General features: G+C 40.1%; 2 protein-coding genes across 13 annotated transcripts; one reads left to right on the top strand and one right to left on the bottom strand.

The window, feature by feature from the left end:
• Nucleotides 1-518: 518 nt before the first annotated feature.
• On the bottom strand, nt 519-5,456 carry RMI1 (RecQ mediated genome instability 1). Its single transcript, XM_065860241.2, has 2 exons — nt 5,338-5,456; nt 519-3,344 (listed from the first exon to the last, which is right to left on the bottom strand). Exon 2 carries the CDS (start codon nt 3,313-3,315, stop codon nt 1,432-1,434), a length of 1,884 nt encoding a protein of 627 aa, XP_065716313.1. The 5' UTR covers nt 3,316-3,344; nt 5,338-5,456; the 3' UTR covers nt 519-1,431.
• Nucleotides 5,457-5,517: 61 nt separating this feature from the next.
• HNRNPK (heterogeneous nuclear ribonucleoprotein K) lies at nt 5,518-25,867 on the top strand. 12 transcript variants are annotated; one of them, XM_065860251.2, is made up of 16 exons: nt 5,518-5,633; nt 8,323-8,402; nt 8,499-8,578; nt 9,432-9,529; nt 10,883-10,939; nt 12,439-12,482; nt 13,371-13,443; nt 13,959-14,072; nt 15,049-15,177; nt 15,679-15,986; nt 16,333-16,387; nt 20,017-20,067; nt 23,050-23,071; nt 23,149-23,231; nt 23,707-23,876; nt 24,719-25,867. In XM_065860251.2, the coding sequence occupies exons 3-16, from the start codon at nt 8,530-8,532 to the stop codon at nt 24,747-24,749; spliced, it is 1,284 nt and encodes a 427-aa protein (XP_065716323.1). In that variant the 5' UTR covers nt 5,518-5,633; nt 8,323-8,402; nt 8,499-8,529; the 3' UTR covers nt 24,750-25,867. The 12 variants fall into 12 exon arrangements, with proteins under 12 accessions (XP_065716323.1, XP_065716319.1, XP_065716317.1 ...); XM_065860247.2 differs by having other exon boundaries at nt 9,420-9,529; XM_065860245.2 differs by having other exon boundaries at nt 8,480-8,578; nt 9,420-9,529; nt 24,658-25,867.
• The last annotated feature ends 982 nt before the right edge of the window (nt 25,868-26,849 follow it).

The following is a 26,849-nucleotide window of genomic DNA, read 5'->3' as shown; positions in this document are numbered from 1 at the left end:
CAGGAATTTATGCATTTCTAAACTGTACAAAACAAAGCCTAAAAAAGCTTGTGCCTTGAGCCTGAAAAAGCTCCAGATTCGCCCTTCTCCACCTTCATCCATCTTTACCTTACTTGGCACATTACCTCTAGTTTTCCTTAGGTCACCTGGAGTTTCAAAGGATGCTTCTCAACAGGTGACAGGGCAGAACAGCCATTGTTCAGAGAAAGAAAAGTCTCTGAAAAAAAGTACTGACCATTCAATTTTAAAACCCCTCTCCTGGCTACAAATTTTAGATTCTTTGCAAACACTATCAACACTGTGTAAACTCCTCCTGTCATTGGTCCCCTACCCTGGCAGAATTTTAATTCTTCTCATTTCAAAGGAAAAAAAAAAAAAAAAAGAGAGGTGGGGAGGGGAGACCAAAAGAATAGGAAGAAGGAAAAGGAAGAACAAAAAAAACCTGATCAAACTACTTCTGATACTCTATACACTTAACAAGGTGTACATTTTTTTAAAGTGACTAAACAGCTTTCAGCAAAATTTAAATAAAAACTTTAATATATTTATACATTTTGAAAGCAGAAATTAAAAAATAATCGAGCAAAATTAAGACCACCATTAAATATACAACAGGTTTGTAGCACAAGTATTTGACTACTCTGTAAAAAGGTTAGACAAGTAATCATAAGAGTTAATGAATAAGGTTGTCTGTGGATTCAAAACTACTAGCAATGATTAACATTAGCATGACATAAATATAGTCTCCATGTTATAATAATTATTTTCTGTTAATAAAAGATTTTAAAATATTTGTCTCTTTTTTTGGTTGACTGATTTTTTTAAAAAAATACACATATTTTTATCCCCTTTATATATAGGGTTGTGTTTTCTTCCCTCCTCACACCTGAACACTTAGAAGAAAATCTTTAATTTCTCTACACTTCAGGTTCTTACACACTGAATATGTATTCAGGTTTTCAGGTTGGCATAGTCAGAAGTGCCTGCATTTAAACAATAATTTTTTGTTTAAATTTACTTAACCACTTTCCTCAAAGAAAAGACTGTCAATCTCCTATATCTACTTTTTAAAAATCAGATAATTATCCTTGAAGAGTATAATAATGAGATGTTTTGTTCGCTGTTATCCATTTCCTGACAGATTCTGCTACTCCAGATCACCAGCCAAAGACACAGACCATTTTGCAGAATGAAAATGATACATGAGTATTTAAAATTAAGACAGACATATTTGAAAGTATATTTCAATACTATTCACCATAAGACACAAACTTTAAGTTCTACTCCAACAATTCAACTCCTCACTTTTCCATTATTTTTCCTTATAAGAGCTAAGGCATACCACTTAACTTTAAAATTTGATATTCAGCAGTCCTTCAGAAGAATCTGATTTAAAAGTTTCCTAACAGATAGTCTGCAAGTTTGCACTCGTTATTTATTCAAACGTTTCTTCAATTGTTCTAGATGCCTTGCATCAGCATCCTGAAGAACTAATACAGTGGCTTTAGACTGAAGTGGATTAAATTCTATAGTCATCAAACAACAGAGATCTATCAGCTGTTTTTGACACTTCTCTAAACCATCCTTAAGTTTCAGATGTAAAGCTGGATCCTTTTTCAGCCTATACATTTCAGGCACTGAAAAGCCAATCAAACTTGTTAGAATATCATCAGCAAAATCTACTTCCAGATAAGCTGAACCATCAGAAATTTTTGCCTTTATACCCCAGGATCCATTGCTGCTTGTGAGGTTTCCAGTAAGAGTAACAATAAAACACTTAACTTTCAGAATTGTAACAGTTTGCGGTTTTTTTCCAAGAACAATGGAAATATATGTGAAAGGTGGAGAACCAAAATCTAAACATGCCTCTACTGCTCTGCAAGGAAAAGTCTGTGAATCATGCTTCTGCTGATCTGCTTCTGGATCCATTTTTGAGAAAAATACAAGATCATCATTTAACAGCCTGCTGTCAAGAGTATGTGAGGATTTGTATCTGTTCTCATCTAGCTCTGTATCATTCTGCCTCTCATCAAGAGGATTTTCCAAAGAAAAGTCTGCAGAATTGCAGGTCTGATGTAAGCTCTTGTGCTGTGAAATGCTACTCATACTACTTCCATCTCCTTCAAATACTGTTCTTATGAATGTCTTTTGCTTGCTAGTAGCTTCTACAGGCTTAACTCTTTCACTTATATAACCTTCTTCGCAAGTGCCACTTAAAGATGAATTGCCAGAGCTTCTAGATCTATGTGGAAGTCTCTCAGTATTTAAACCTATGTTTCTGTTTACGACAACTGGCGGCACTTCTTCCAGCTCTCTTTGCATCTCTTCTTCCAGAAGAAAGTCATCTTCCAAAGGAAAGTCATTTAAAAAGCCATCGACATATTCCATGGGAGGCGAAACTTGTTCATCTGAATGAGGCAAGGGACTCCCAGATTCCCGTAGCAAAACATTCCCATTGTGTGCAGTGAGTGAACCTGAGGTTGTACTAACGTTGTTGCTTCTGCTGCAGTATCCGCTTTCTAAAGGTGTTTCACTGTTTAAAGTAAATTCATTATTTTCATCAAGACTGGCTAAAAGCTCTTCATCTGAAGGGCCTGGAGTTTGTTCTAGCTCACCCACAGGCCCTGAAACCATTTGGTTGTGACCAGCTTGTCCAACAGAATTAGGGGTTTCAGTTTCTCCAATTAATCTAGCAAGGACTCTTTCCTGAGAATACTCCTCCAGAAGAGCATCCACTTCACCCCCTAACAGTTTCACATTTTCTGGTTTAAGCAGAAGGACTCCAAGACGATATGCAATATTACCCTGTACAGTGATTTTTGTTCCGGGAGGAAGATTACTGTGGAGGACAGGCACCAGTTGATATTCCATGCCCTGAATTTGATGTATCCCATCTGTTAGTTGCAGCATCAGCATTCGAGCAGAATTTGTTTCCAAGGACTTCTGGAATCCCTGAGTACTGGCTGTTACTTCTTCATTTACAGTATTTTTCCCTCTTAGCTTCTGCAACTGGGAATATGCTGGCTGGCTAACATCAAACAGGGAATCAATCTGTATGGAGTAAAAGCCTGACAACTCTCCTTTGGGATCATCTAATATGCAGTCAGGCAAAACAGGATATTCCAAAGCTCTTAGATCAGTAAGAAGCCATTGCTCAAATACCTGCTTGTTGATTTGAGCTTGACTTAAGTTACTACCACTGTTTTCTTCCTGGATCCAACTAATACATGCTTCCAGCCATGTCAAAGGAACTTTAACATGCCATGTGGATGAAAGCCAAGTTTCCACTCTTGCTGCAATATTAGATATAGACATTTTTCTTTTAAGTTAGGAAAGTGAATTCCCTAGAACAAAACACAAAAATACATGTTTACTTTTCTGGCAACAGCTACCGTTATGACAAATCCCTTACACATATTATACAGAAACCTGCTATCAATTTAAAGTTCTGCTATCCTAAGTGTGACAATATTGAAGCAATTTATATTAAAAACATTTCTATAGATACTAAAAATAAACATACATTTCCAATATTTAAAGTTCCAGTAAACATAAAGAGTGTGTTCAGTTTACACATCATGGAGTATGAAGAAAGTATGGAGACTTCTACAAGCAACCCTGCCTGGTGACTATTCCTTTTCTGTTGATTCAACTAGAAACATATAAATGAAATCCTTTTGTTATGGATGGAAAGTGAATGGATTAAAAACCAAAAGCAAAATTAAAAAACAGAAGTAACTGTTATATGTATGTCTTCTATTTTTTTTTTTTTTTTTACCTCTCTGGGTGCTGCTGTTAGCAGCCAATTTACTTTAGAAATTGACCTGAGAACTTATTATCCCATTTAATCGGCACTCATATGAACAGAAGTAAGAGACACCATCTACAATAGAACCAAGCTGGGACCTACCAGCACTTGCATCACAAGGGTGACTTTCACACTGTAACTGCATGAAAGCTCTGTATCTGACAACAAAAAGCTAGCTCGAAACATCACTTATCTAGAGACCCAGTCCAGGCTTTCACCTACAAAGATCATTTGGTCCAACTAGCTGGCCAGTTTGGGGCTGACCAGAAGCTAAAGCATGTTGTTCAGGGCACTGTCCAAATGCCTCAAATTTTTAAGGCACTGCCAGGTTTAGGGCATCAACCACCTCTATAGGAAGCCTGTTCCAGTGTTTCATCATCCTCTCAGTAAAGAAATGCTTCTTCATGTCAAGTCTAAGCATCCCCTGGCACAGCTCTGAACCATTCCCACATATCCCATCACTTCATCCTAGAGAGAAGAGCTCAGCACCTCCCTCTTCACTTCTCCCCCTCAGGAGAGCAATGCAGGGAGCAATGAAGTTGTCCCTCAGTGTCCTTTTCTCCAAACTAGACAAACCCAAAGCCCTCAGATGCTCCTCACAGTTCATGTGTGCCAACCCTTCCACCAGCTTTGTTCCCCTCCTCTTGATGCATTCAAGGACCGTCACATGTTCTGAAATTGTGGTGCCCAGAACTGCAAGCAGCACTAAAGGCAAGGCTGCACCAACACTAAATACATCAGAATAATCACCTCTTTTGAGCAGCTGGTTACACTGTGTTTGATGCCCTTCAGGATACAGTTTGCTCTCCAGGCTGGCAGGGCACACACTGCTGACTGGTACTGAGCAGCTGCCAACCAGCACCCTCACATCTCTTTCTTCAGGGCTGCTCTCCAGCAACTCCTGTCCCAATTTATACTTGTGCTCAGCATTACTCTGTCCCAGGTGCAGAATCAAAAATTTGTTACTGTTAAATCTCATGCCATTGATGACTGCCCAATGTTCTAATAGATCCCCCTGCAAGGCCTCATGTCCCTCAAGACAGTCAACAGCACCTCCCAGTTTGGTATGATCAGCGAACTTGCACTAAACTCCTGCATCCAGATAATTGTTAATAATATTGAAGAAATATTATGCTGCCTGTGTCTGGATCGTGTTTCACCCTTAGAAAGCATGACCAAAGTGCTCAACCTCCCTACAGAGCACAAGGAACACAAAAGCTACCTTGAGTATAGCTTAGAAAGACCAGGATTGTTTTGTTTTGTTTTCCACTGCAGTAAAGAAAAAACACCCTGCCTGTAAGCTCTCCCCAGAGCTCCGCCGCTCAGAAGACACTGTGCAGTTACTTAACTAACAGAGCCGCAGCCTTGACCCTCGCGCGGGGCTGCCTCCGCGGGCCGGGGCCCTGACGGGCGCTGAAGAGAGGCGAGCGGCGGAGGCGAGTGAGGGAGGTGAGGGGACGCTCGGGGGAAAGGGGGGCGGATGTCGCACCCCGCAGCCCCTCCCCCAAAGCTGAGCCACCCGCACTTACCGGGCGAGCAGGCTGCACCGGCGAGGCGGCCCCGCACCCACCACCGCGGGCCGGGGAAAGGGTGAGGCCGCTCTCCGCGCGCAGCCCCCCCAAAAACCCCGCGCGTCCCAGCAGCCAATAGGAGCCGCGCGCAGTTTTAAATATCGCGAGAGCGCCGTCCGCCCGGCACCGGCTAGCGAGCACAAGGCGGGGTTTTCGCAGACGCCATTTTCTCTTCTCACGACCGAGGTCGGTCTCGCTCTCCTCTGCCGGCCCTCGCCGCCTGTACCGCTTCCATCGCGGGTCCCACGGGACAGGTAAAAAGACTAACCGGCCGCGGCAGCGCAGAGCAGCTAGGGCCGCCTTTCTCCCGGCAGCCAGGCCTGTGTCGCTCTGCCCCTCACGGAGGGCGGGGCGGAGCGGGGGCCGCCCTTATTCCTTGACGGGCAGCGACCTCGTCCAATGGGGAGGCGGCAGGTCCGCGCAAGGGGGAGGCGACGAGGCCAATCGCCTGGTGGTGGTGGTGGATGTGCGCGTTGGCGGTTGCTCCCCTTTTTCTCCTGTACGCGGCGGGGCCGGCGGTGGGTGCAGGTACGCGCAGCCCGCAGCGAGACGTAGCTGGGGCCGGCGAGGAGGGGGCGCTGCGCGCGCGCTGGAGTTGGGTGGTGGGGGGACGGACACAGGCCGGGCCGGGCCTTACTGGGACTAGCAGAGCTGTTATCGTGCCCCTCTCTGCGCGGCTGCATGACACAGTGGTGTGAGAGGCCCGCGCCACCTCTGTCGTGGGGCCTCATACCCAGGGACCCTCCGCCGTCGCGCCCCGGGGCTCCCGTGGACTCTCACAGGGAGGGCGATGGAATGGGGTCAGCGCTGCGTGCATAAGGAGCAGAGCAGGATGTTGCTGTCGCAGTTGCTGCTCGGAGTAGCCCCTCAGGCGGGTGCGGGCAGTTGCGGGCCCCGGAGGCCTCTCCCGCCCTTGAGGGGGAAGACGAGAAGGGTGCCCAGCGTCCCCGCGGGCGGCCCTGTAGCCCGGCCAGCCATGGCTCGCTGAGGCTGGTAGCGCTAGCGGGTGCTCTCCGCGGGCGGGAAGCGTCTGCCGCCTTCTTGCGCTTGCCCTTGGTAACCCTGTGCCCGGGGCGAGATGTCGGGCATTATGGTGGGCGGAGGGCAGGGCGCTCCCGGCCGCGGCGTGTGCGCAGGCGGCTTCCGGGGGCCGATTGGAGAGCGCCTCGCGTCACGGCCTGCCGCTCTCGGGGGCCGTCGCGGCGGAGTCCGTTTGGCGGCGCGGCTGTCCCGCACCGCCGGCCGCGCTGGCTGTGGGCCGCCGGGCGCCTCCTTTGTGTCTCCGCGGGCAGAGGGGGGTAAATCTCTCTGCGACCGCGTGGTGGTGGCGGCTTTTCCGTTCCCGGCTCCGCCTAGCAGCGGGAAGGCGCCATTACAGTGGCCGCCATTTCTGCTGGTCGCCGCCGCCGGGGAGCTGAGGCCGGGGTTGCGGGAGTTATGTAACGCCACCGCTCCCCCTCCTGGCAGCCAGCCAGGCTCTCGGCGCCGCGGCGAGCGGCAGCAGCGGTCGTGGTGGCGGCGGCGGCTGGACGAGTGGGGGGAAGGTGGCGGGGAGAGCCGCTGCGCGCCGGAGGGAGGGGGCTGAGGCGCGCCGTGGTTTCCCAGCTTTTGCCTTGTGTTTGTGATCGCTTTGTAGTTTCGGTGTTTATGAAAACATTGGTCAGTTTAATCTCGCGAACTACTTTTTCCTAGTAGAGTGCGGTAACTGAAAGCACCTTGTCTATGCGCCACCAGAGGAGGTTTGGCTAGGAGGGTAAATACACGCGACTAAGGGAGACCAGGCCCTGAGCAGTATATTGCAGTTCATTCCCCGCTACTCTAGAATTCCTGGAGTAGTTGGAAATAGAGTAACGGCTCCAAAAGGGCTATTTAAACCATGTGAAAATCTATCCGGCCCCTCCCTACTTTCCCCTGCATAAGAGTTTTGGCAAAGTCTTGCTGAGATTTTGGTGTCATCTGTGTGTCCGTTAGCTCACTTTAAATGCCTGGAAATAGCAGTGTGTGCAGGGAAGGCAGTGCTGGCTGTAGGCCTGTACGACAACAATTACAAATTAGTAGCTGGCTGAGAGTATGTTTATAAAGTTAGATGCACCGCATTTTTTTCCTTCGTGCATACCAGGATGAGTGGCTAGCATTTATTGAGGTAGGGGGAATTAATAAAATACAAGGAAGGAATGTATGGTTGTTTCGCTGTGTTATCTGTAGAAGCACATTTTTAAAGATAATAAGTGGCACAATTTGTTTTGTCCAGACTACTTTCTGATGAGACTTACTAATACTCTGAGATCAACTTAACAAAAGCAGGTCACAGAATACCTATTTCACAAAATCGTGGTGAAGTTCAGCTGCTTTTGAGGTTCTTAATTGTGTGGGCAAAGGATTGCATGTAACTACAGAGAGTGGAATTTTGAAATTTTTTTTGTCCTGTGTAACTAGAAGTTGTAACTTATCTTTTATTGATCTATTGTAATTGAGTGGAAGGCACGCTAAAATGCCTGCTGCTACATAGGTAGAGAGTTTATAAAACTAATGCTGACAATTACCATAACAGGACTTTCTGAGTTTAGATTGTTTAGAACTGAACAGCAAGAGTAGATTATGTGGTGTCCTTTGAAAAGTAAATCCAAGGTGCGTATTGTATAACATGTGGAAATTTGAAGCTGAATACATGTTCACTTTAAATAACTGAAAATAATTTTTAGTAAATGTGGTTTCTTTAAACTAGCATGTGCCTGGGAACTGTAAGTCAGTAATTGTTTATCTCTAAGTTTACAGACTTGTCTTTTGTTGCTTCTTAGTGGTATATTTGGTTTGGGTATGCTTTCTCTTTTATAGAGAAAAGCTTAGCAGCAAAAGCTGGGGTTAAACCTCTGGTTTTTGAATGTGGTGAGGATTAGAGCTGTATCTGAGCAGAGTCACAACTGATATATGCTGTTTTCATAGGCTCCTGAAGCAATAGGCTGTTGGATTTTGATCCCGCCCAGAATACTTGAGGTTTTTGTCTGGAAGGCTATATAATAGCGGTAAGTTCTAGTAGCAGGCATGTCTTTTTTCCCTTTAGAACAACATAGTTTGCATTTTCACAAAATAGATGTACCAGCTCTTTTATTCTTCAACAGGTTTTGCCTACACACCTAAGAGAAAAAGGCAATGGAGACTGAACAACAGGAAGAGACCTTTACCAACACAGAGACAAATGGTAAATTTTTTAAAGGGCTATTTCTTTTAAGAAAGAACCTCTTTACATTTCAACATTTCTAAATATTTTGCAGTGCTTTAACTGTATCAGATGTTTGTGTCAGCAGTAGTTTTGCATTCTGCATGAAATTATTTCATTTTTAATTAGACAGTATCATTACACGTGCTTTTGAAGGGTAAATGCATAATCTTTCTGTTAGCATGTTTTAGATAAGGGATAAGCACCTGAAAGTTATGACTTAAGGATCTGAAAATATATGTAATACTTCTGTGGAGACTGAAGAGGTATTATCAGCCATGTCTATTAACTGCATTTGTTTATTTCAGTTTTTACATGTTAGAGTATAAATATGTGAAATACCTCTGAACAGCTTCATGAAAAGCTTCCTGGGCACAAGTTGTGAAGAAGTTAGGACATCACTGTTGTTGATTTTTTTGCCTTTTTTTTTCCATGCAGCACTTGAAGTGCTACTTTATTCCACCAGCATTTCAATGTTGGGCAAACAACGTGTGTGCTTTTTGCCTGAAAAGTTTTTCTCTATTAAGTGGGTGATGCTGCATTGCTATAAACAGTGTGTCATGAATTTCTCACTGGCTATTTGCAACTTTCTCATGTAAAATATGGTCCATAGATTTAAAATGGATTTTCAGTAGTTAATCGATACGTAGGCTGATGAAGTAAAGACCTGTTTCCATGCTATGGATGTTTAAAGTAGGCATCAGTAATTGGTGTTGGGCTGATAGGAATGAATGTGTTAAGAATACAGAGTATGAATTTGGCATGCATTCCATTTTATTAAGGCTGAGAAAGTTAAATAAATGTTTGTATTTCCTCCCTATGGACCTTTCTACAGGCAAGCGTCCTGCAGAAGATATGGAGGAAGAGCAGGCCTTCAAAAGATCTCGGAACACGGATGAGATGGTTGAATTACGCATCCTGCTTCAGAGCAAAGTATGCTTTTATGTTTTTACTGCTTTTGCTTATAACATTGCTTGAGATGGGTGACAGTGTATCTTGAGATATGTTTGGAAAGAATATGTGTTTTATTTAATTTGAGCTAACTTAGTAGGAATTATTTTAAGTGTACATGAATGGTAGTGAAAGTGTATTGTGATAGAATTAACTTTAGTGATTCTTCTAAAGGCTAAGTGCCCAGGGATCAATAAAGTTATTTTCGAAAAGGTGTACTTGCTGGAAAAAATAGAGCAATATAAATTTTAAGGTGTTTTTACATTGGAGTGGAAGGCTGTTGTTTTGAGGGGAATTATATGTATTAGTCTTTGGAAAGAAAGCAGCATAGAGAATGATCAGCTAGTGACTATAGACTAAATATGGAAGTTAAGATGAGAACTTTCTTAGGATTTTAGTAACTCTGTCAAACAGATCTAGTAAACTTGTGATATTATCAACAGGAAGTAGGAGTCATGCTTCAGTGATTACAGTGGTTTTGTTGACAAATGTAAACAGTTGAAGTAAATTTGCTATGTGTGAATTTTCTTTGGTGTTTCCAGTTGCTCCAGGTGGTTTGTACTTTTTGAAGTATCTCAATCTTTTGTGTTGGCATGGGGGAGTGTTATCTTAACTCTGCATAGCATTCTGACCAATAGTCAAGTTACATGGGGCACTCAAAAATATTTTGTGTGCTGTTAGCATAACGTATGATCTGTATATTAAAAGCAATACTTTCGCAAGTAATACTTGAAATAACCCGAGAAAAATACAATTGGGCAATTGCTATTCTTGACTATCTGCCATTTTATTCCTGTGGATGTTAGAAACTTGAAATTAGTGGCTGTTAACATTGGCTTTAACCTTTTTCAGAATATGTTGCTTTGAGAAGTCAATTCAGTTACAGACTTATAAACCAAAATTAGCACTTGAAATTATCATGAAATATCTGGAGTGCAAAAATGGAATATGCAAACATATTCCTTAAAAAAAATTTTAAAAAGTTGATCAGATAAACTAAGGAAATCATCAACCTACATTACATTCACACAGTATATTTTTCTGAGAGCTATAGTCTGAGATGCTTTAACACAGGGAGAATTGCCTAGAAACTTCCATTTGGAATTTAAATTAATTTCAAAACTGAATTATCCTTCTCTTTTCTAAGTTCAGTGCTAAGAGGTGTTGGTTATTTTTTACATGAAAGAATGAACCTTTCAAAAGCAGTACCCACTTACCTCAACCCTCTGGGCCAACAGAGTAATGCAAAGATAGATTTACCATTCTTAGTCTTGAGTTCAGAAATGTAGTCTGTGTTGTGTTGGCATAACATAACTTCTGAAAATTATTTTCCAGAATGCTGGAGCAGTGATTGGAAAAGGTGGCAAAAATATTAAGGCACTTCGTACAGACGTGAGTATATATGAGTTTGAACTAATTTAACACCAATTCTTTCAGAGCACTACATCAAAAGCTTGATTGCATTAGTTTCTAGAAATGGGAGCAATTCAACTCTAGACATCAATAGTCCAGTTACAAGCCTTTTATAATGATTGTTAAAGTAGATAACTTAGTTCCCAATTTCTATTATGATTAAAACCCAGCTTGACTGATGTGGGAGGAGAGGTTTATATTAAATCTCTTCACTTTTGAATAGCATTCTGCTAAATTACACACTTCAAGTGAGTTAACATCCTAATTAGAAATATTGACAAAGCTTAAACCCCTTAATTGCACCATTTCCCATATGTGTGAATCAGTTATAGTACTACTGAAACCATTACAGGTGGCTGGCTTAACCCAGTGATAGAGGAATTCTTTAACTTCCTTTAAAAAGTCAAATAAGCGAAATAGTCCATCTGTTCTTTAACACCTTGCACACAGAGTGCGAAACCATTAATGTTAAGGTTGCTTGATTTAAATATGGGTATAGAGCAGTAAAGGAACATTCTATTCTGTTACTTGGAAGCACTTTTAAATGGTCATGACTTATTTGCCTATTCACATTTTACAGTGGGTTGACTCTTGTGACTAGACACATGCTCAGTGTTAATGTTGTGTATCTATAAAACTTGGCAATGCTTCTTAAATTCCATTTGTTTACACTCCTGTACTTAACATCAGCTACAATTTCAACAGTTTTCCCAATTGAGACTCTGTTCAACACAAGATTTGGCAACATATCGCTACAAATCGGTTCCAACTAAGTTCATCAGTACTGCAGCTAGAGGTTTAAGTCAAAATGATCAGGAATCATACATATGCTCACTAACTTTGACAGCTAGTTGTTTTGGTTTTTTTTAGGTGGTGTTTTTTTTTTTTTTTTGTGGAGTGCTTTTTTTTTTTAGTAAATAAATACGTCACCATCTAAGTCCAGGTAGTTTAGATTGGTCTGGAAAACTAATTTCCCCAGTTTACCCAAGGTTCTGGTAGTATCACTTTTGACAGGTTTTGTGTCTACCCTCATGAGCCAGCCTTCTACTGAAACATCAAATATTAAAACTAAAAAAGTAGTTCAGTCAGATCAAGTGACTCATTTTTAAAGTCCATACTGTTAAGCCACAGTTGGTGTAACAATCCGTTATTGTGTTAGTCTTCAGAACAACTTAAGCTTGTTTCATTAATTGAGAGTAATGAGTATAGTTTGTATTAAATTAAAATTTATTGCTTTTCCCCCTTTTCCCTCTCCTTGTTTTTTTGGCCATATATCTCCGTTGCCCATGTACTGGATCGACTTGCCCCTGCGTTGCCCACCATGACGTTGGCCCATCCGCCCCTGAACGCCCATGTGAAAACCCTGGTTGGCTATGCCCAAAAATGTGCTCGTTGCCAAACGGGTACCATACTTGACAACTTCCGATTGAATGCCCATGCCCAATGCCAACATCCACGAACGCCAATGACCAATGCAGTACAATGCCAGTGTTTCAGTCCCAGACAGCAGTGGCCCCGAGCGGTATGTCCCAACAGTTTATGCCTCACTGCCTGATTAGAAAGAGAGAAATGTATTTTATTACCTGCCTTTGATATAATTAAATAGTATCCCCTTATAGACGGTGTATTGTTTTTTTTGAAGTTTTCTGTCTTATTTTCCCCATTAAGTCTTTTTGTCACTGAACTTTTACGTGAGTTGCCCACCCAAACAATCCACTAATTTTATTTCAATGGAAGGAGCACAGCTTCAAGTGTTGCATATTTGCTGCATTGTAAATCAAATTGTTTCAAAATAGTCTCTCGCTCTGTCTTTGTGGCCCACCTTGCTCCCGTCAACATTGCCTGTTCATAATTATTTCTGATGAAATGCTAACTCTGGTTCACTTTCCTTCACTTCTCATTTGTTTTGTCTTTTTTTTGTCTTGCATTTGTATTTGTTTTCTTGGAGAGCGCATTAGTAATCTGATTTCTAACTGGTCTCATAACCTTACTCCAGATACAGTGTTCACCACTTGCATATCCCTACTTTTTCTGAGAAGGTGTGCCAGTTTTACCAATGTAATAGCGAGGGTATCCTAAATTAGTGGTGGCGGGGAACATGAGTATTCTCTTCTGCTTTCAGTTCTGCGTCAATTTCTTGCCCACTTAATCTGAGCCCTTCCAAAAGCCCATTCTGTCTTTCTTTCTCTGCAAGACCTACCTAATCTTATCATGCATATATACTGGGCATAAACAAAGATGCATGTGTTGTAAATTCAACAAACAGGTTTACTTTAAATGGGGAATATTAATTGTAAGGTCTTCTGTGTAGCAGATCTTACTAGAATTTTGTATATGATGATGGAAAAAATTTACTTCTACTTCTTCTTTCCCATCTTCTCCATATTGTGTGGCATTATGGCTCCAACAGCATCCTGAGTATAAGTGCAGATATAGAGACAATTGGAGAAATCTTGAAGAAGATTATCCCTACTCTAGAAGAGGTATGTCTCTTAAAAGTTTGTTTCTTATTAGAGGTAGATTATAAGTTTTTGAAACAAGATAGTTCTACATGATTTGCTGCGTTTTAAATACAGTAAATTAGAAAATAAAAAATAAAAACACTTTAAAGAAGGATTATGGCTCTCTAAGTACGTGTCATCATTTTTTGGTAGAGGACAGGGTCAGTCAGTATTTATTAATATTTCAAACAGCCTCCTGACTTGTTTTGTCCCCATTTTGAAGCAGTTGTAACTTGTATCCAGTGTTGGCTTTGTGAGTAAGTGTTGCACTGTTTGGTATCTTCTTAATTCTTTATAGAAAGTTGGGCAATGTAATGTAATAAATACAGAAAACTTATTTGATATCAGTTTATGTTGAGGTAAGGTGCTTAAATAGTTACGAATCTATCAAAGGAAGTACAGGATTACATTTCAGCAATAAGTCATACTACTGTGTTTAGAGAAAAAATGATGTGACTAATATTATATTCTTTTACTTGTATGTACCTTTCTTGCAGTATCAACACTACAAAGGCAGTGACTTTGACTGCGAATTAAGACTTCTCATTCACCAGAGCTTGGCAGGAGGAATTATTGGTGTCAAGGGTGCTAAAATAAAGGAACTCAGAGAGGTATTTGTTTCCTGTTCTTCTGATACTTGATTTTTGTTCCATAAAGAACTTAGCGTTTTCTGTTCATAAAGGGCAGGTGTAAGTATCTTCTCTGTAGTAATGCCTTCAGAACATACTGCACACATGATTTCAATGTTGAGTTGTAACTTTCTTGCAAACCTTCAGAAGTAAAGTCCTCATTGGTGGTAGAGCCTATGACTTCTTATAAAGCATCTCAGTAGCTGTGTTGTAGAGTAACAAAGGATTTTTTTTTTTCCAAATTAGAATTGCATTTGTCACACCTCTAAAATGGATGACTACATAGACTAGATGTATTCATGTGGTTGGACATGCAAAATGGTTTAGGGTGAATGCATCCCATGATCCTGTACAATGGTAATACAACAAATGCCTGAATTTTATTGTAAAAGGACTTAGTTTTTATGTTTGTGGGGTTTTTTTTAATTATTTCCTAGAAGACCATTGTTTTCTTTTAAGTGAAAGAATGAGATTTTTAAAAGCTAATGGTCTCTATGAACTTAAACTACTCTGTTTTCTGTCCTTTCTTATCATTGTGTCAGAGGCAGTTTCAGGTCAGTTCAGGTGTAAGCTGATACCTGTTTGCATGGGTTGAGGTGTAATCCTAGTACCATTGCGATTTGGCATCCGAAGCATGTTTTCTTGACAAGTGAAGATTAATACAATCTGTAAGCTTGCAATGGATATGTGGTCCTTTTGCTAGTATTCAATTAAATGATGGTGTAGATGAGCCGTAATCATAAGAGGAGAAAGTTGAACTTTTTTTCCTCTTTGTACAAAACTCTGTCAGCACAGATCTTTAAAAAATGTGATCTTAAATTTGTTGTGAGAACTCAGAAGCAAGTATGCACTTAAGATGCATTTTGGATTGTTACCTTTAAAATGTTTTAATTGTTTATAATGTTTAAGATACTTAGATAAGACAATCTTGGATATTTTTTTTTTTTTCTCTCAACAGAACACTCAGACCACCATTAAGCTCTTCCAAGAGTGTTGTCCTCATTCTACTGACAGAGTGGTTCTTATTGGTGGAAAACCTGATAGAGTGGTTGAATGTATCAAGATCATTTTGGATCTTATCTCTGAGGTAATGTTTATTAGATTTTATTCTTCCACTGGCATTCACGAGTGTTAGGGACCATTTGGATAAAAAATGGTATATTTCTGTTTTGAATTCAGTACCTCCTCCTTTCCCAGTAACAAAGTGATTGACTGTTACTGCCTTTTGAAATTCTTTGTTTTCTAGAAGAGAGATGCACCTTACAGGGAAGGGAAGCTATTTTTGGTACTAGTGGGCCATTATTCATACTTTGCATGTATCATTAAGATGCAAAAATTGAAGAGGAAGTGAGACAAAATCTATTTGCCACTGATACATAACAGCAGTTTCTGTATCATAGTTAAGTACACAGCAAAGGAAACACATTGCCATCTCCTCCTTTCTTACCAACATTGTGAAATTGAGAACATGTTCCAAATGCATACATTTGTATATATACATTTAATATATTAATTTAATTAAATATGCCAATCTTTATAGTCCTAACTGGGTTGTGGGGATTGTTGTTTGTTTGTTTGTTTGTTTTAGTCTCCAATTAAAGGACGTGCTCAGCCTTACGATCCCAATTTCTATGATGAAACATATGACTATGGTGGCTTCACAATGATGTTTGATGATAGAAGGGGACGTCCAGTAGGTTTTCCAATGCGTGGAAGAGGTGGTTTTGATCGCATGCCCCCTGGTCGTGGTGGACGGCCTATGCCTCCATCGAGAAGAGATTATGATGATATGAGCCCTCGCAGAGGACCTCCACCACCTCCACCAGGTCGTGGTGGTAGAGGTGGCAGCAGAGCTCGTAATCTTCCTCTTCCTCCTCCGCCGCCTCCTCGTGGCGGGTGAGTTGCCGCTTCAGTGCATTATACAAAAGTCATACTGTGTACAATCTCCTGAATCACGTTCATATGTTTGTTGTTTTTTCCACACTTTCATGTTGATAGTGATTATGCAGGATTGAGTGTGTATTAGACCAGAGCACTTTGAAAAGTACTGTAATTTAATTATTAGCTGCATTGTAGTAATCTACCAAGACTACAGTCAGTTCTGAAACTTAAAAGGTATTCAGTACTTGGCTATAGTAGTTTGAAATTTTAAGTTGTGTGTGAGCTATGAATGTGGAAGTTTAAATTAGAATACATAAACTAGTTTATAACAATTCACATTCTGCTGCTTTTTTCATTTTAGAGATCTTATGTCCTATGACCGAAGGGGCAGACCAGGAGACCGTTACGATGGCATGGTACGACTGTAAAATTTGCTTTGTTCTGTTTCATAAGCACAGTTAGCATGCCAAGTGTCTGAAGATACCATTGCTGAACACATGTATTTAGATGTGGGACATGCATGGTTCTGATGGTAGAACCAAGATGTTTTGTCCATACTAATGTTCCTTTCTGTGGAAAAATCTTTGGCCTGTAAATGGTATCTGAGCTGTGATCTGTTTTCTTTGTTTCCTCCCTGCCATCAAAAATGATACAGAAGGTTTGACTGTGCTCTGCCTTGTAGGTTTTCTTGCACCGATGGTCTTTGTTTGTATTTTTAATTGGCGTGACAGAAGTAGGAATTGGTAGGCTTTTCAGATAAAGCAAACACATCAGAACAACATTCTCTGAAATTATTTAATTCATACAAGCATTCTTAACACTAATGTTGGAAAACATAGAGTAATACAGATTAGTACCTATGAAGAGCTCTAGTTGATCTGAAAGGTGATTGTTGCTCTTCGGAGTCAGTTCTTGTCTTTTTGCGGGTTTCCTTGTCTGCAAAACATCCACTGTAATTCCAAATGATTTGGAGCTGGAGTCACTGCTGCATTGAATACTGAGTTGAATTACGTACATTCAGCTAATACTTGCTGAGGAAAAACATCTCTCATAGTATATGGAAGCTTAAAAAAAGGCATTAATATATTCTGTGTTGTATTCTGAAATGTGACTTGCCAGCAGTCATCTGCTGTTGTACTAGATTCTTCTTTCCTGGGCAGGAAAATTGTGTCTTGGAGGTAAATCTCTGTAGTAACTATATTACATTCCCCTCTGGCTTTGGTTGACACTTTCTTCAAGATAATAGGTGACACAAGTGTTGGTTTGGTGTTTTTCTTCTCTTTTAAATGAATGGAAGAGAAAGGAGTAGAGAAGAGCTATGAAATGGGCTGCCTAAATGGGTTTTATACATTTTCTCCTTCTTTGGAGTAAGAGTTACTGGGTGTATGTATTGCAAGAATGTCACGTTCTTACTAGAAATACTAAAAAGATTTGCACAAAGATAAAAACGAAGTTACCCATGCTACTCTACATGTTATAAAACTGGAAGACTTAACAAGTACACCTCCAAGATTCCTTACTTGTGTTTACCTGTTTACAAAGCTCAGTTTTTGTGTTCTTGTATTTGTAGCTAATAAAGTCAGTGCTAGAGCATATAAAACTGCCCTTCTTTGGGTATCTGGTTGAGCACTGTCTTAGATTTACTCTGGGGCAGTAGTGTGTTCTATTTTTATTCCATTCCAGCTAGAATAGAAAATCTGGTTTGACTTGTGTTTAGCATGAATTTTGACAGGTTTACCTTTGTTTCTTGGCGTGTGTTTCTACAAGTAAGTGGAGTCATCTCTGTTCATTTTTTTCACTCCAAAAAGTAATTTTATTTCCTCTTTGCAGTGGAGTTGCTCATGGCTCTGGCTCCTTTATGACCAAGTATCGTAGCCTGCTTAAAGTGAGGACTGCTTCCCAATGAAGACTGTATTTAATTTCTAGTTTTAGTTAACCGTGATCCTAATATACTAACTTGTGAAAGCAGATGGGAGGTCTTCACATGGATTGTGAGGCTGGAGCTGGAAATGTCATGCCAGAAATTGAGAGTCTTCCTGTGTGACGTTTTGTTTCAGTTTCGTATAGAAACCATTCTGTAGTGAAACATTTAAACTAGAGTTAATCACTGTCATGGTGGTTTGTGAACTAAGTAACACATGGGAAAGGCAGCTGCTGGAGAGCCCTTTTCATTTAGATTCTCTTTCACGTAGATGCAATAAAAGGCAAGAATAGATGCTTTTCTCAAATTATCATCTCAAATCATGGAAACGTGGAATGTACAGAAATACTTCTTGCCAGTTCTCTTTTCCACTAAAGGCAAAAAGATTGAGTGGTTCAGGACCTTTAAAACTGGATGCTGAACTGTGAATTTTTTGGAATTCCAGAGACATGACAGTATTGACAGGCTTGTTAATGCTCAGATGAGAAGACCCCATTTTGATTTTAAAAGATACCTAAACTCCCTTTGCACATCCAAAGTCACCTACTTAAGAGGATAACTTCTCTGTTGCCCTGGCTTACAGCTGTAGTTTAATTATGCACCGCTGTTGGAAGAGTTCATTCGGTTTATAATATCTTTTCTGAAGCTTTTTCATGGAGGACAGATACTGTTTCTCTGTTAACAGAGCTATATATTTCAGTGTGTAATTATTCCAAATCAAATGCCTCTGGACCATGAAGGCTGTCTGGCAGTTGGAAAAACCTGAATGTATTTCCAGTATTTCTTTGTTAACACCTGCGTCCGCAGGGCTCTTTGAGATACATAAATGCACACAGATACCGGTGGCAGGGCTGAAAAATAAAGTGGAAAGCATATGAAGTAATTGGATTCCCTCACTTTTTAAAATTAGCTGATCAGGTACTGAAATTTTCAAGGTACTCAAAATTTTAAAATATGAGTTAATAAGAGACTTAGAATGTCTCCTTTTAAGTGGACTGTCTCTTCGCAGACTTCTGTGAGTGTCTTCAGGTTTCTAACATGCTTTTGCTCCTTCAAATGCTTCCCAATTCTTGATCTTTTTTTAAATTCTCTCTGTGTATGTAGATAAATACACATATAAACACTTGAATACACTTACACTTAAAGGCACATACACTTAAAAAATACAAAATATTCTGAATGTTTAAGAGATGTGATATTAACAAGCACGTAAAAGCCAATAAAGGAAGAGTGTATGACAGCTCTTCTGTTTATCTGTGTAGATGCTGGAAGAAAGTATCCAATCTCACTCTCCTAGGTCACTCTGTTAAAAAACAGAGAACTCTGATAAAATAATCTGACATCAGATAGGACTGCAAATGTTTTCTTTCATTAGGTATAAAAGTTGAGCTCTTTGTCTTATCAAGACAGTGTGTCATCTGGTTTCTATTCTAGTACCAGTAGTCACTAGAACAGATGAGTCTTCGAAGTAGAATATTCTGTTATACATGTTAAGATATCCTCCTTGAGAAGCTGGTTTTGGAGTGCAGAAATAAACATAAATTGCTGAAATTGTAGAATTCCAAAAGAAATGTTACGTATCACATTTTAAAAACTTAATTAATTTTCTGATACAGTTAGGCAGCAGTAAACTGCTAAGTTTAGTTATTGGCTGTATGAAATATATGCAAATGAATTGATAGAACACAAGAAGCAGTGTTCTTCCTGCTTGACCTGCTGTTGGCATAGAGACGATCATTGACATTTACGATCTTATTGAACCTTCATATTCTAATGCATGGCAGAAATAAAAGATTTTTAATAGCACTTGAAGTTTTTCTAAAAGGAAAAAAGCTTGTTCAAGCTTTGCTCTGCTGTTAGCTGTTTGATCTTTTTTGCTAGAGGAAAAACCTGTTTACGGAAAGGGGAAAAAGTGAGTGCAACCATTTACACTTCTCTCAAGGTGAAATTAAAAGGGAGCAAGTCTTGAAAATGGTCTAAATCACATACTTAAGTCTTTGTTGTAGTATAAGTGTTTCTATGTACCAGTATGTAGTGTATTTGCTTGCCAAGTTACCTGTAAGTCTGCATGACATAGACTTAGATCTCTTCCCTCTTTTTTTCCTATTTTGCTGTGTCTGGAAGATGATGCAGTGTCATGTGGATGCCTGTGATGACATGCAGCCACCAGAGCTGGTGAGTGTGCTCAGCTTTTTTTTGAAAACTGCTTTATTGAACAGGTGAAGTGATAAAAGGATTTTCCTGATTTTGAGTGTAGTCAGTGACAACTTGCACCTATTGAAAATCATAAGGCTGTCCTTCTGACTGAGAATTTATTGACAGTTTGTCTGTACAGTGTGTCCTGTGCAGACAGGTAATGTTAATAGAGGTATAGAAATATGAGCAGCATAGCCAAAAGAGAGAAGCTTTTCTGTACCCCTTGCCTCTTTTAGACAACAGTTTCACATTGTAAATAGTAACTTCCTCCATAACTGATGCACTGTAGATGCATGCACTTAGGAGATATATTTTGTATTAACTTAATGATGTTGTGTTTTCTTATATTTCAAACAGCAGATATTAAAAGCAGCTTCTTAATTTTATTTGTGGATAAACTACTATGCTTTACTTAGCAGTCTATTTGAAAAGAAACCATTTGATTGGATAGATTTTTGGGAAGCTACAGGGTTCATCATGTGTTCATGCTGTCTAGAAGATGGCGAAGTGCTGCCAAATATTAAACGTTAGTTCTTGGCTTACATAAACACAGCAAATGTATTAGCTTAATTGATTTGCTTGCAAACTCATTTGCTGTCTTGTAGTCTGGGGAGGCAGAAATGATCAAGGAAGGTACTGTTCTTTAAAACAGATCAGCCCAAAAAGGCATCCTGTGGCAAATATCAGCAGGAATATGTCTGTGTTATGCTGCTCTGATGAGCCTTTTAATTGAATCTTAAACAGTGTGCTTCATTCTCTTTTATTTTGTACTCCACTACAAGTTCTGTTATGTTGTATTACAATGTGTATTGTGGGTTACATGGTTACACAATATAGGTTGCTTAGAGAACAGCATAAGCTCAACTCTTTGATCTGAGTAGCTTCCATTCTAAATGGGTAGCAGGTAAATAGTGGGTGTTTCAAAAAGGTGGACGCAGTTTGAAATCACTAAATCTCTGCACCCATGAATGAAACTCTTACAGTCTGTATAGCAGATGGAGGGAACATAGAGCATTTATTTAAAAGTTACTAAAAACTTGGTGACTGCTTGTAAATTTTTGTGTAATTGTAACGTGTTGGTTCAATCTTTTTGAAATGCCCTGTATTTTGGAAAAAGTTGTTTGTTACAACTTCTGCAAACAAGTAGTTGTGGTTGCTTGATACTGGCTGCCAAATACCCATGCAGCTGTTCTCTCTTCTGCCTCAGCAGGATAAGGCGAAAAAGTAAGACAGAAGAGCTTTTGGCTCAAGATAAAGAGAGGGAGATAATTTACTAATTACCATCATGGGCTGATCACTAAACTTGAAGAAGATAATTTATTGCCACTTAAAAATAGTGTGGTAATAAAGAGAACTAGAAACACCATTTGCCCACCATGCCTCACTGCTTTCCAGGCTCAACTTCAGTCCTTCATTCTCTACTCTTCTTATAATTCTGCCATGAGCAGTGCAGGGGAGGTGGGGGATGGTGTGTTATGGTCAGTTCATTACACTTTGTTCTTCCTCAGACTGTTCCCCTGCTCCAGTGTGGAGTCCTTCCCATGGGATAGAGTTGTTTACAGATGGCTCAAATAATGGGTCCTTGTAAGGGGCTGCAGTTCTTCATGAACTGCTCAAGCCTGGGTCCTCTTCATGGGAATTGCTTCTTCAGGAACAGACTGTTCCAGTGTTAGTCCCCCACAGGTCCTGTCAGGCACCTGCTCCTGTATGGGCTTTCCACAGGCTGCAGCTTCCCTCAAGGCATATCTGCTTGTGCCTAGCATAGATCCACCATGGGCTGCAGTGTGGCTAGCTGCTCCAGCCTGGTTCTCTCCATGGGCTGCAGGAGACTCTCCATTCCAGCACTGTGTTCCCCATCCTTCTTCACTGTGGTGTCCACAGGCTTGTTTCACTCACTTTTTTTTTTTCCCCTTGCTCATCTCTTACAAACCAGCATGCACCAGTTTTTTTTTTTTTTTTTTTACTTAAATATTATCACAGAAGTGCCACCAGCTTTGCTGATTATCTTGGATCTAAGCAGCAGTGGGTCCATTTTGGTGTTGGCTATATCCAACTGGCTCTGTCTGGCACAAGGGCAGCCCCTGGTGTCTTCTTGCAGAGGCCATCACAGTAGTCTCACAGAAGTTTAATTATGGAGAACTGTGCCTATTTATTTTCTACTTCTATAGAAATCATAAAAATGGGATCTTGTGCGCTTACAAGGCATTAGATGAAATGAAGCACTTCATGTCGAATACTGGTCTACAAACCTTAAAGAGGCCAAGAGTGCTCATTGCAGTGATATGGATATGGCAGTTTTAGCAAAACAGAAGTAACTCGTGGTTATCTGTTCTAAGATACAAAGGATTGTAGCAGTCTGAATCGAGAGACAGGTTATAGAGCTGTTTTTGAGAGCTTTGTTTGATTTCGTTTGGTTGTTTGGTTTGTTGTTTTTGGTTTTTTTGGGGTTTTTTTTGTGTTTTTGTTTCATTGTTTTGTTTTTTTTTTTTTTCCCCTGGAGATGTAGATGAAGACATTTACTGGATAAACTTCTTGTCCCAAAACTGGACACCTGAGTCTCTCTGAAGCTGTACTGGTAGCATTTATAAGGCTGTACTGTGATATTTTCATTTAAATGTTAGTTTAGTCCAAGGTTCAGGGCTGGGTCAGTATCAAGAACTGTCTACCAGCAGCTCAATTAGTGAGGCTGCTTCATAAACTGATATAGCTAGATTCTTTATGTCATTTTATGACTTTGATGGGGCAGGTTAAAAAGCTAATGAGATTTCTCCCACTGACCCATTTCTGGCCTGCCCTTTGCTGCAGTATGGTTTTGATGGCCAACACTCTTAGAGTAAGGTTGAGGATTGATATTTTTCCGTAAAATAGGCTCGAAGTTAACAATATGGTACTTAAGATGAAAATGCATTAATGAAGCATGGCTTTTCACTATTTACATTTTTTTTCCTCTTTCTCTTACAGTTTGAGGGTGGCTCTGGATATGGTAAGTGTTTATATAGAACCTTTACGTATACTTCATTATCTAGTTATTAATGGGCTTGATGCATACGCTTAAATCAGACTATTCTTACGCAGGGGGGCGTGGCTCGTATGGAGATCTTGGTGGACCCATCATCACAACACAAGTAACTATTCCCAAAGATGTAAGTAAAGTTGACTTACTTTCAACTTACCTTTTCTCTTATGAAAAAAACAAAACAAAAAGACAACAAACAAAGCCTCCAGCCTTTTGTCAGACTGTGTAAGTAAATCGGAAGTATTTAAGGTGTTTGATAAGTGCTTCTAATATAAAACAAGTGTTCTGAATCACTAAAAGTCTATTTTTCAGGTTGTGTGTGTCTTTAGAAACACCACACTAAACAATTTTACTAGTTGTTAATATTCAGTAGTAGAGATGGTCTGTGTAACTTGGTTTTTTGCAACTGATTCTCTCAGTTTTATCTGACCTGTTTATACAATTAATCTTGCAGGGGGTGTTTTGAGGCTGTGAGGAAGTAAGCTTCCATTGCAACTCCTAAAACTGAACCTAGGAAGCTACTCAAACACTGCTGTAATTTTCGCAACTGTTCTTAGAGAGGAAGTTGTATCAGGAAATGAATGCTTTGCTTTCTCCCCTAGTTGGCAGGATCCATTATTGGAAAGGGAGGCCAGAGAATCAAACAAATACGTCATGAGTCGGGAGCTTCCATCAAAATTGATGAACCGTTAGAAGGCTCAGAAGATCGGATAATAACTATTACGGGAACACAGGACCAGATACAAAATGCACAGTATTTACTGCAGAACAGGCAAGTTAAATTTTAATGTTGTCCCTACTGTAAATTTTAAATTGATGTGTACATTCTAAAGCTGCCCTTCTCTGTGATAGTTTTTAGAAGGCAGGTTTTAAGTATCTGATTGAACCTAACTTCTCCAGTAGTAGTTCTGCCTTGATTCTCTTCTGCTCTCCTTTCTAATTAAAATGAAGACACCCTCAAAACTAATCTTGCTGGAAGACGCCTTAACCAAGCAGTCCTCTCATTTCTCTGGTGAAAACTGCTGCAAAAAAACTACTTGTAATAAATTACATAGAGCCTGTAGAAAATATAGAAGATTTCAGTGGATGTTGGTCTAGTTCTGTGTGGAAGACTAGTGATTTTGTTGTTTTTAGATAACTAAATTGACAACAAATCGCAGTCTGCCATATAGCACAGACTATGCCTCTACAGGTCAAGTTGATAACGATTTGGTGCTGTTATGCAGCATTTCACACCTTGCTGATATTATCTTGTCTTTTCTGCCAGATATTAACAACTTCAGACTTACTTGCTTAGTTTTCCTTTATTAACATGCTGACTGTTATAGCAGATTTTAATGTTTTAACTTGAATGTTTGGCCTTAGATTACTAATACTTAGATGTGCCTAAAATAATATAGCTATAATTATTAGCCATTAATATTTTAAAATTATTTGCTTCAAAATGAGTTAGGAATTGTAATTTAATCTGCTCTAAGAATGTCATTGTAAATATTGATGCAAGATGTACAGTCCATCATTCTAATACATGCTTTTTTCTTTTTCTTTTATAGTGTGAAGCAGTATGCAGATGTTGAAGGATTCTAATGCAAGATTATTTTTTCTTTTTTATAGTGTGAAGCAGTATTCTGGAAAGTTTTTCTAAGACTAGTGAAGAACTGAAGGAGTCCTGCACCCCTTTTTTTTTTAATCTGCTTCTGTTTAAAAAGCCAACATTCCTCTGCTTCATAGGTGTTCTGCATTTGAGGTGTAGTGGAATCTTTGCTGTCCACCAGATGTAATGTTTTAGTTTCTTTTACAAATACGTGGGGGGAGGGGAAGGGCGCATGAGACTAACATTGGAATTTTGGAGCAGCAGCAGAGTGGATTTTATTTTTGTTCATTGTTGGTGGTAAATTGTACTGTTTTTCTGTAATTGTTGTGAACACCCTGCTTTTATGTACACTGTATTTTATTTTGGAGAGGAGAAAATACTGGTATTCCACATGTCTCTGACATCCTTCAAGAGCAGTGTGCAGAATGTAATGCTCTTTTGTAAGAAACATTGATTTTTAAATAAATTTAGTGAAACTATTCTTGGTGGTCATTTTTCTTGAGATATAGATAAGATAGTATCCAAAATGGATATGCCCTGTTTTCCCCCCACATAAATGAAAGTTGCTATTAAGCTTGCTCTTTAGCATCTTTGGTATAGATGGAGTTACGTGGGATTTTATCACAAATTGAAGAAACCATGTGAGAACAGTTACTCTGCTTTGCTGTTTGAGAGAAAATGCAAAAATACTCATGCAAATGTTGTGTAAGACTTAACATTTTTGCAAGTGTTTGGCCCTCTTTGCAGTACATATATATATTGGTGACAGTTTATAAATAAAATATTTTAAAACTTTGTGATGTCACTGAGTAAACAGTGGTAAAGTACACCTGGTTATAGACAGCTTGCTTAATGCAGATAACACTGTTAGAAATAACAGTCGCTGTACCATTACTGAATGAGTTTTAGTTGTTTTGAGCTTTCATTTGTATGAGGTAGAAACTTCTGAATTGGCAAATTGACGGTATCTAACTCTGTAACTTGTTTTTAATTGTATGCAAAACTTAAACTTGTTTGGTTTCCCTGTTGTATGTTCAATTCTACATGACTTATTTGTGAGAAATTTAAAAATATAAAGCTTCTGGATATCTCATGTATTACCTTGGCATTTGTATTTATAGTTTACAACTTTTGATTTCACTTCCCGAATAAAAACAAATTTGAAAGCACTAACGTGTGTTCCACATGTGGATGTAATAGGTCCAAAGTGTGGATTCTTCTGCTGTGTTTAGGTTTTACTGTGTTAGATTTTGGGTTGGTTTTGTTGGTTTGGGAGTTTGTGTTTTGCTTTTTTGTTGGGAGAAGGGGGGGATGATGGTGGTTCGGGTTTATTTCCTTGGGTCATAAAACATTTCACTTTGCTTTTTGAATGATATTGGGACAATTCCTGCCCTAGTCAGCAGCTACTCTTAAAATTTAATAGGAAAAGCATGGCGCTAAGAGGTTATTTGCAAGGCTGACCTCCTTGGCAGAGCTATAATCACTCATTTAAAGCAAAAAAAATTTGGCACCACCTTGATTTTCTTGTCTGCGGGGAGGAAGCTGGCAGTAGCTAAACATACCTGTGCTACTCGTATGGGAAAGGCTGCACCTACGACAGAGGGAGAAATCTGCAATCAAGGTGAAGGTTTGGGCAAAGTGCACCATGGATGCCCAGTTTTTGTGTATGCGCAGGAAGCGGGCGGGAGGGGCTGTGGGGGTGGCTTTTAAAATTTTGTTTGTTTTTGTTTTTAAATCGGGAGGAAAAGCTCCACAAGGATCAACATCCACGTTTGTTTCTCTTTCCAATGATGACAATCTCGTGGAAAACTTCCTTTACTAAGAAGTCGAGCATGTTCGCTGCTCGAGCTTGGCAGGATTTCGGGTGGGAGGGGGTTTCTTAGAATAATCTTGGAAGCTCCACAGGGACTCCCTACCGGCCAAGGAGCCCCGCGCGTTCGAGGCAGTGCGGATCCTCCCTCGGGTCTGCGCCCTGCCCTCCATGCCGCCCCCAAAATCCGCCTGACGCCGGGGCGGTGCAGGGGGTGCTGGTGGCCCGCTCGGTCTCCCCGCACCCGCAGCTCAGGACCGGCTCCGCCGAGCCGGCGTGGTCCCCGGGGCGGCCGGGTGGCAGGCTCCGGCGTTGAGCGGTGCGCCGTTTCCTCCGCCAGG

The sequence above is a fragment of the Patagioenas fasciata genome, chromosome Z (genome assembly GCF_037038585.1).
Source record: "Patagioenas fasciata isolate bPatFas1 chromosome Z, bPatFas1.hap1, whole genome shotgun sequence".
Taxonomy (NCBI): domain Eukaryota; kingdom Metazoa; phylum Chordata; class Aves; order Columbiformes; family Columbidae; genus Patagioenas; species Patagioenas fasciata.
The sequence above is the reverse complement of the archived record's forward strand: the minus strand, read 5'-3'. Positions and strand labels throughout refer to the sequence as shown.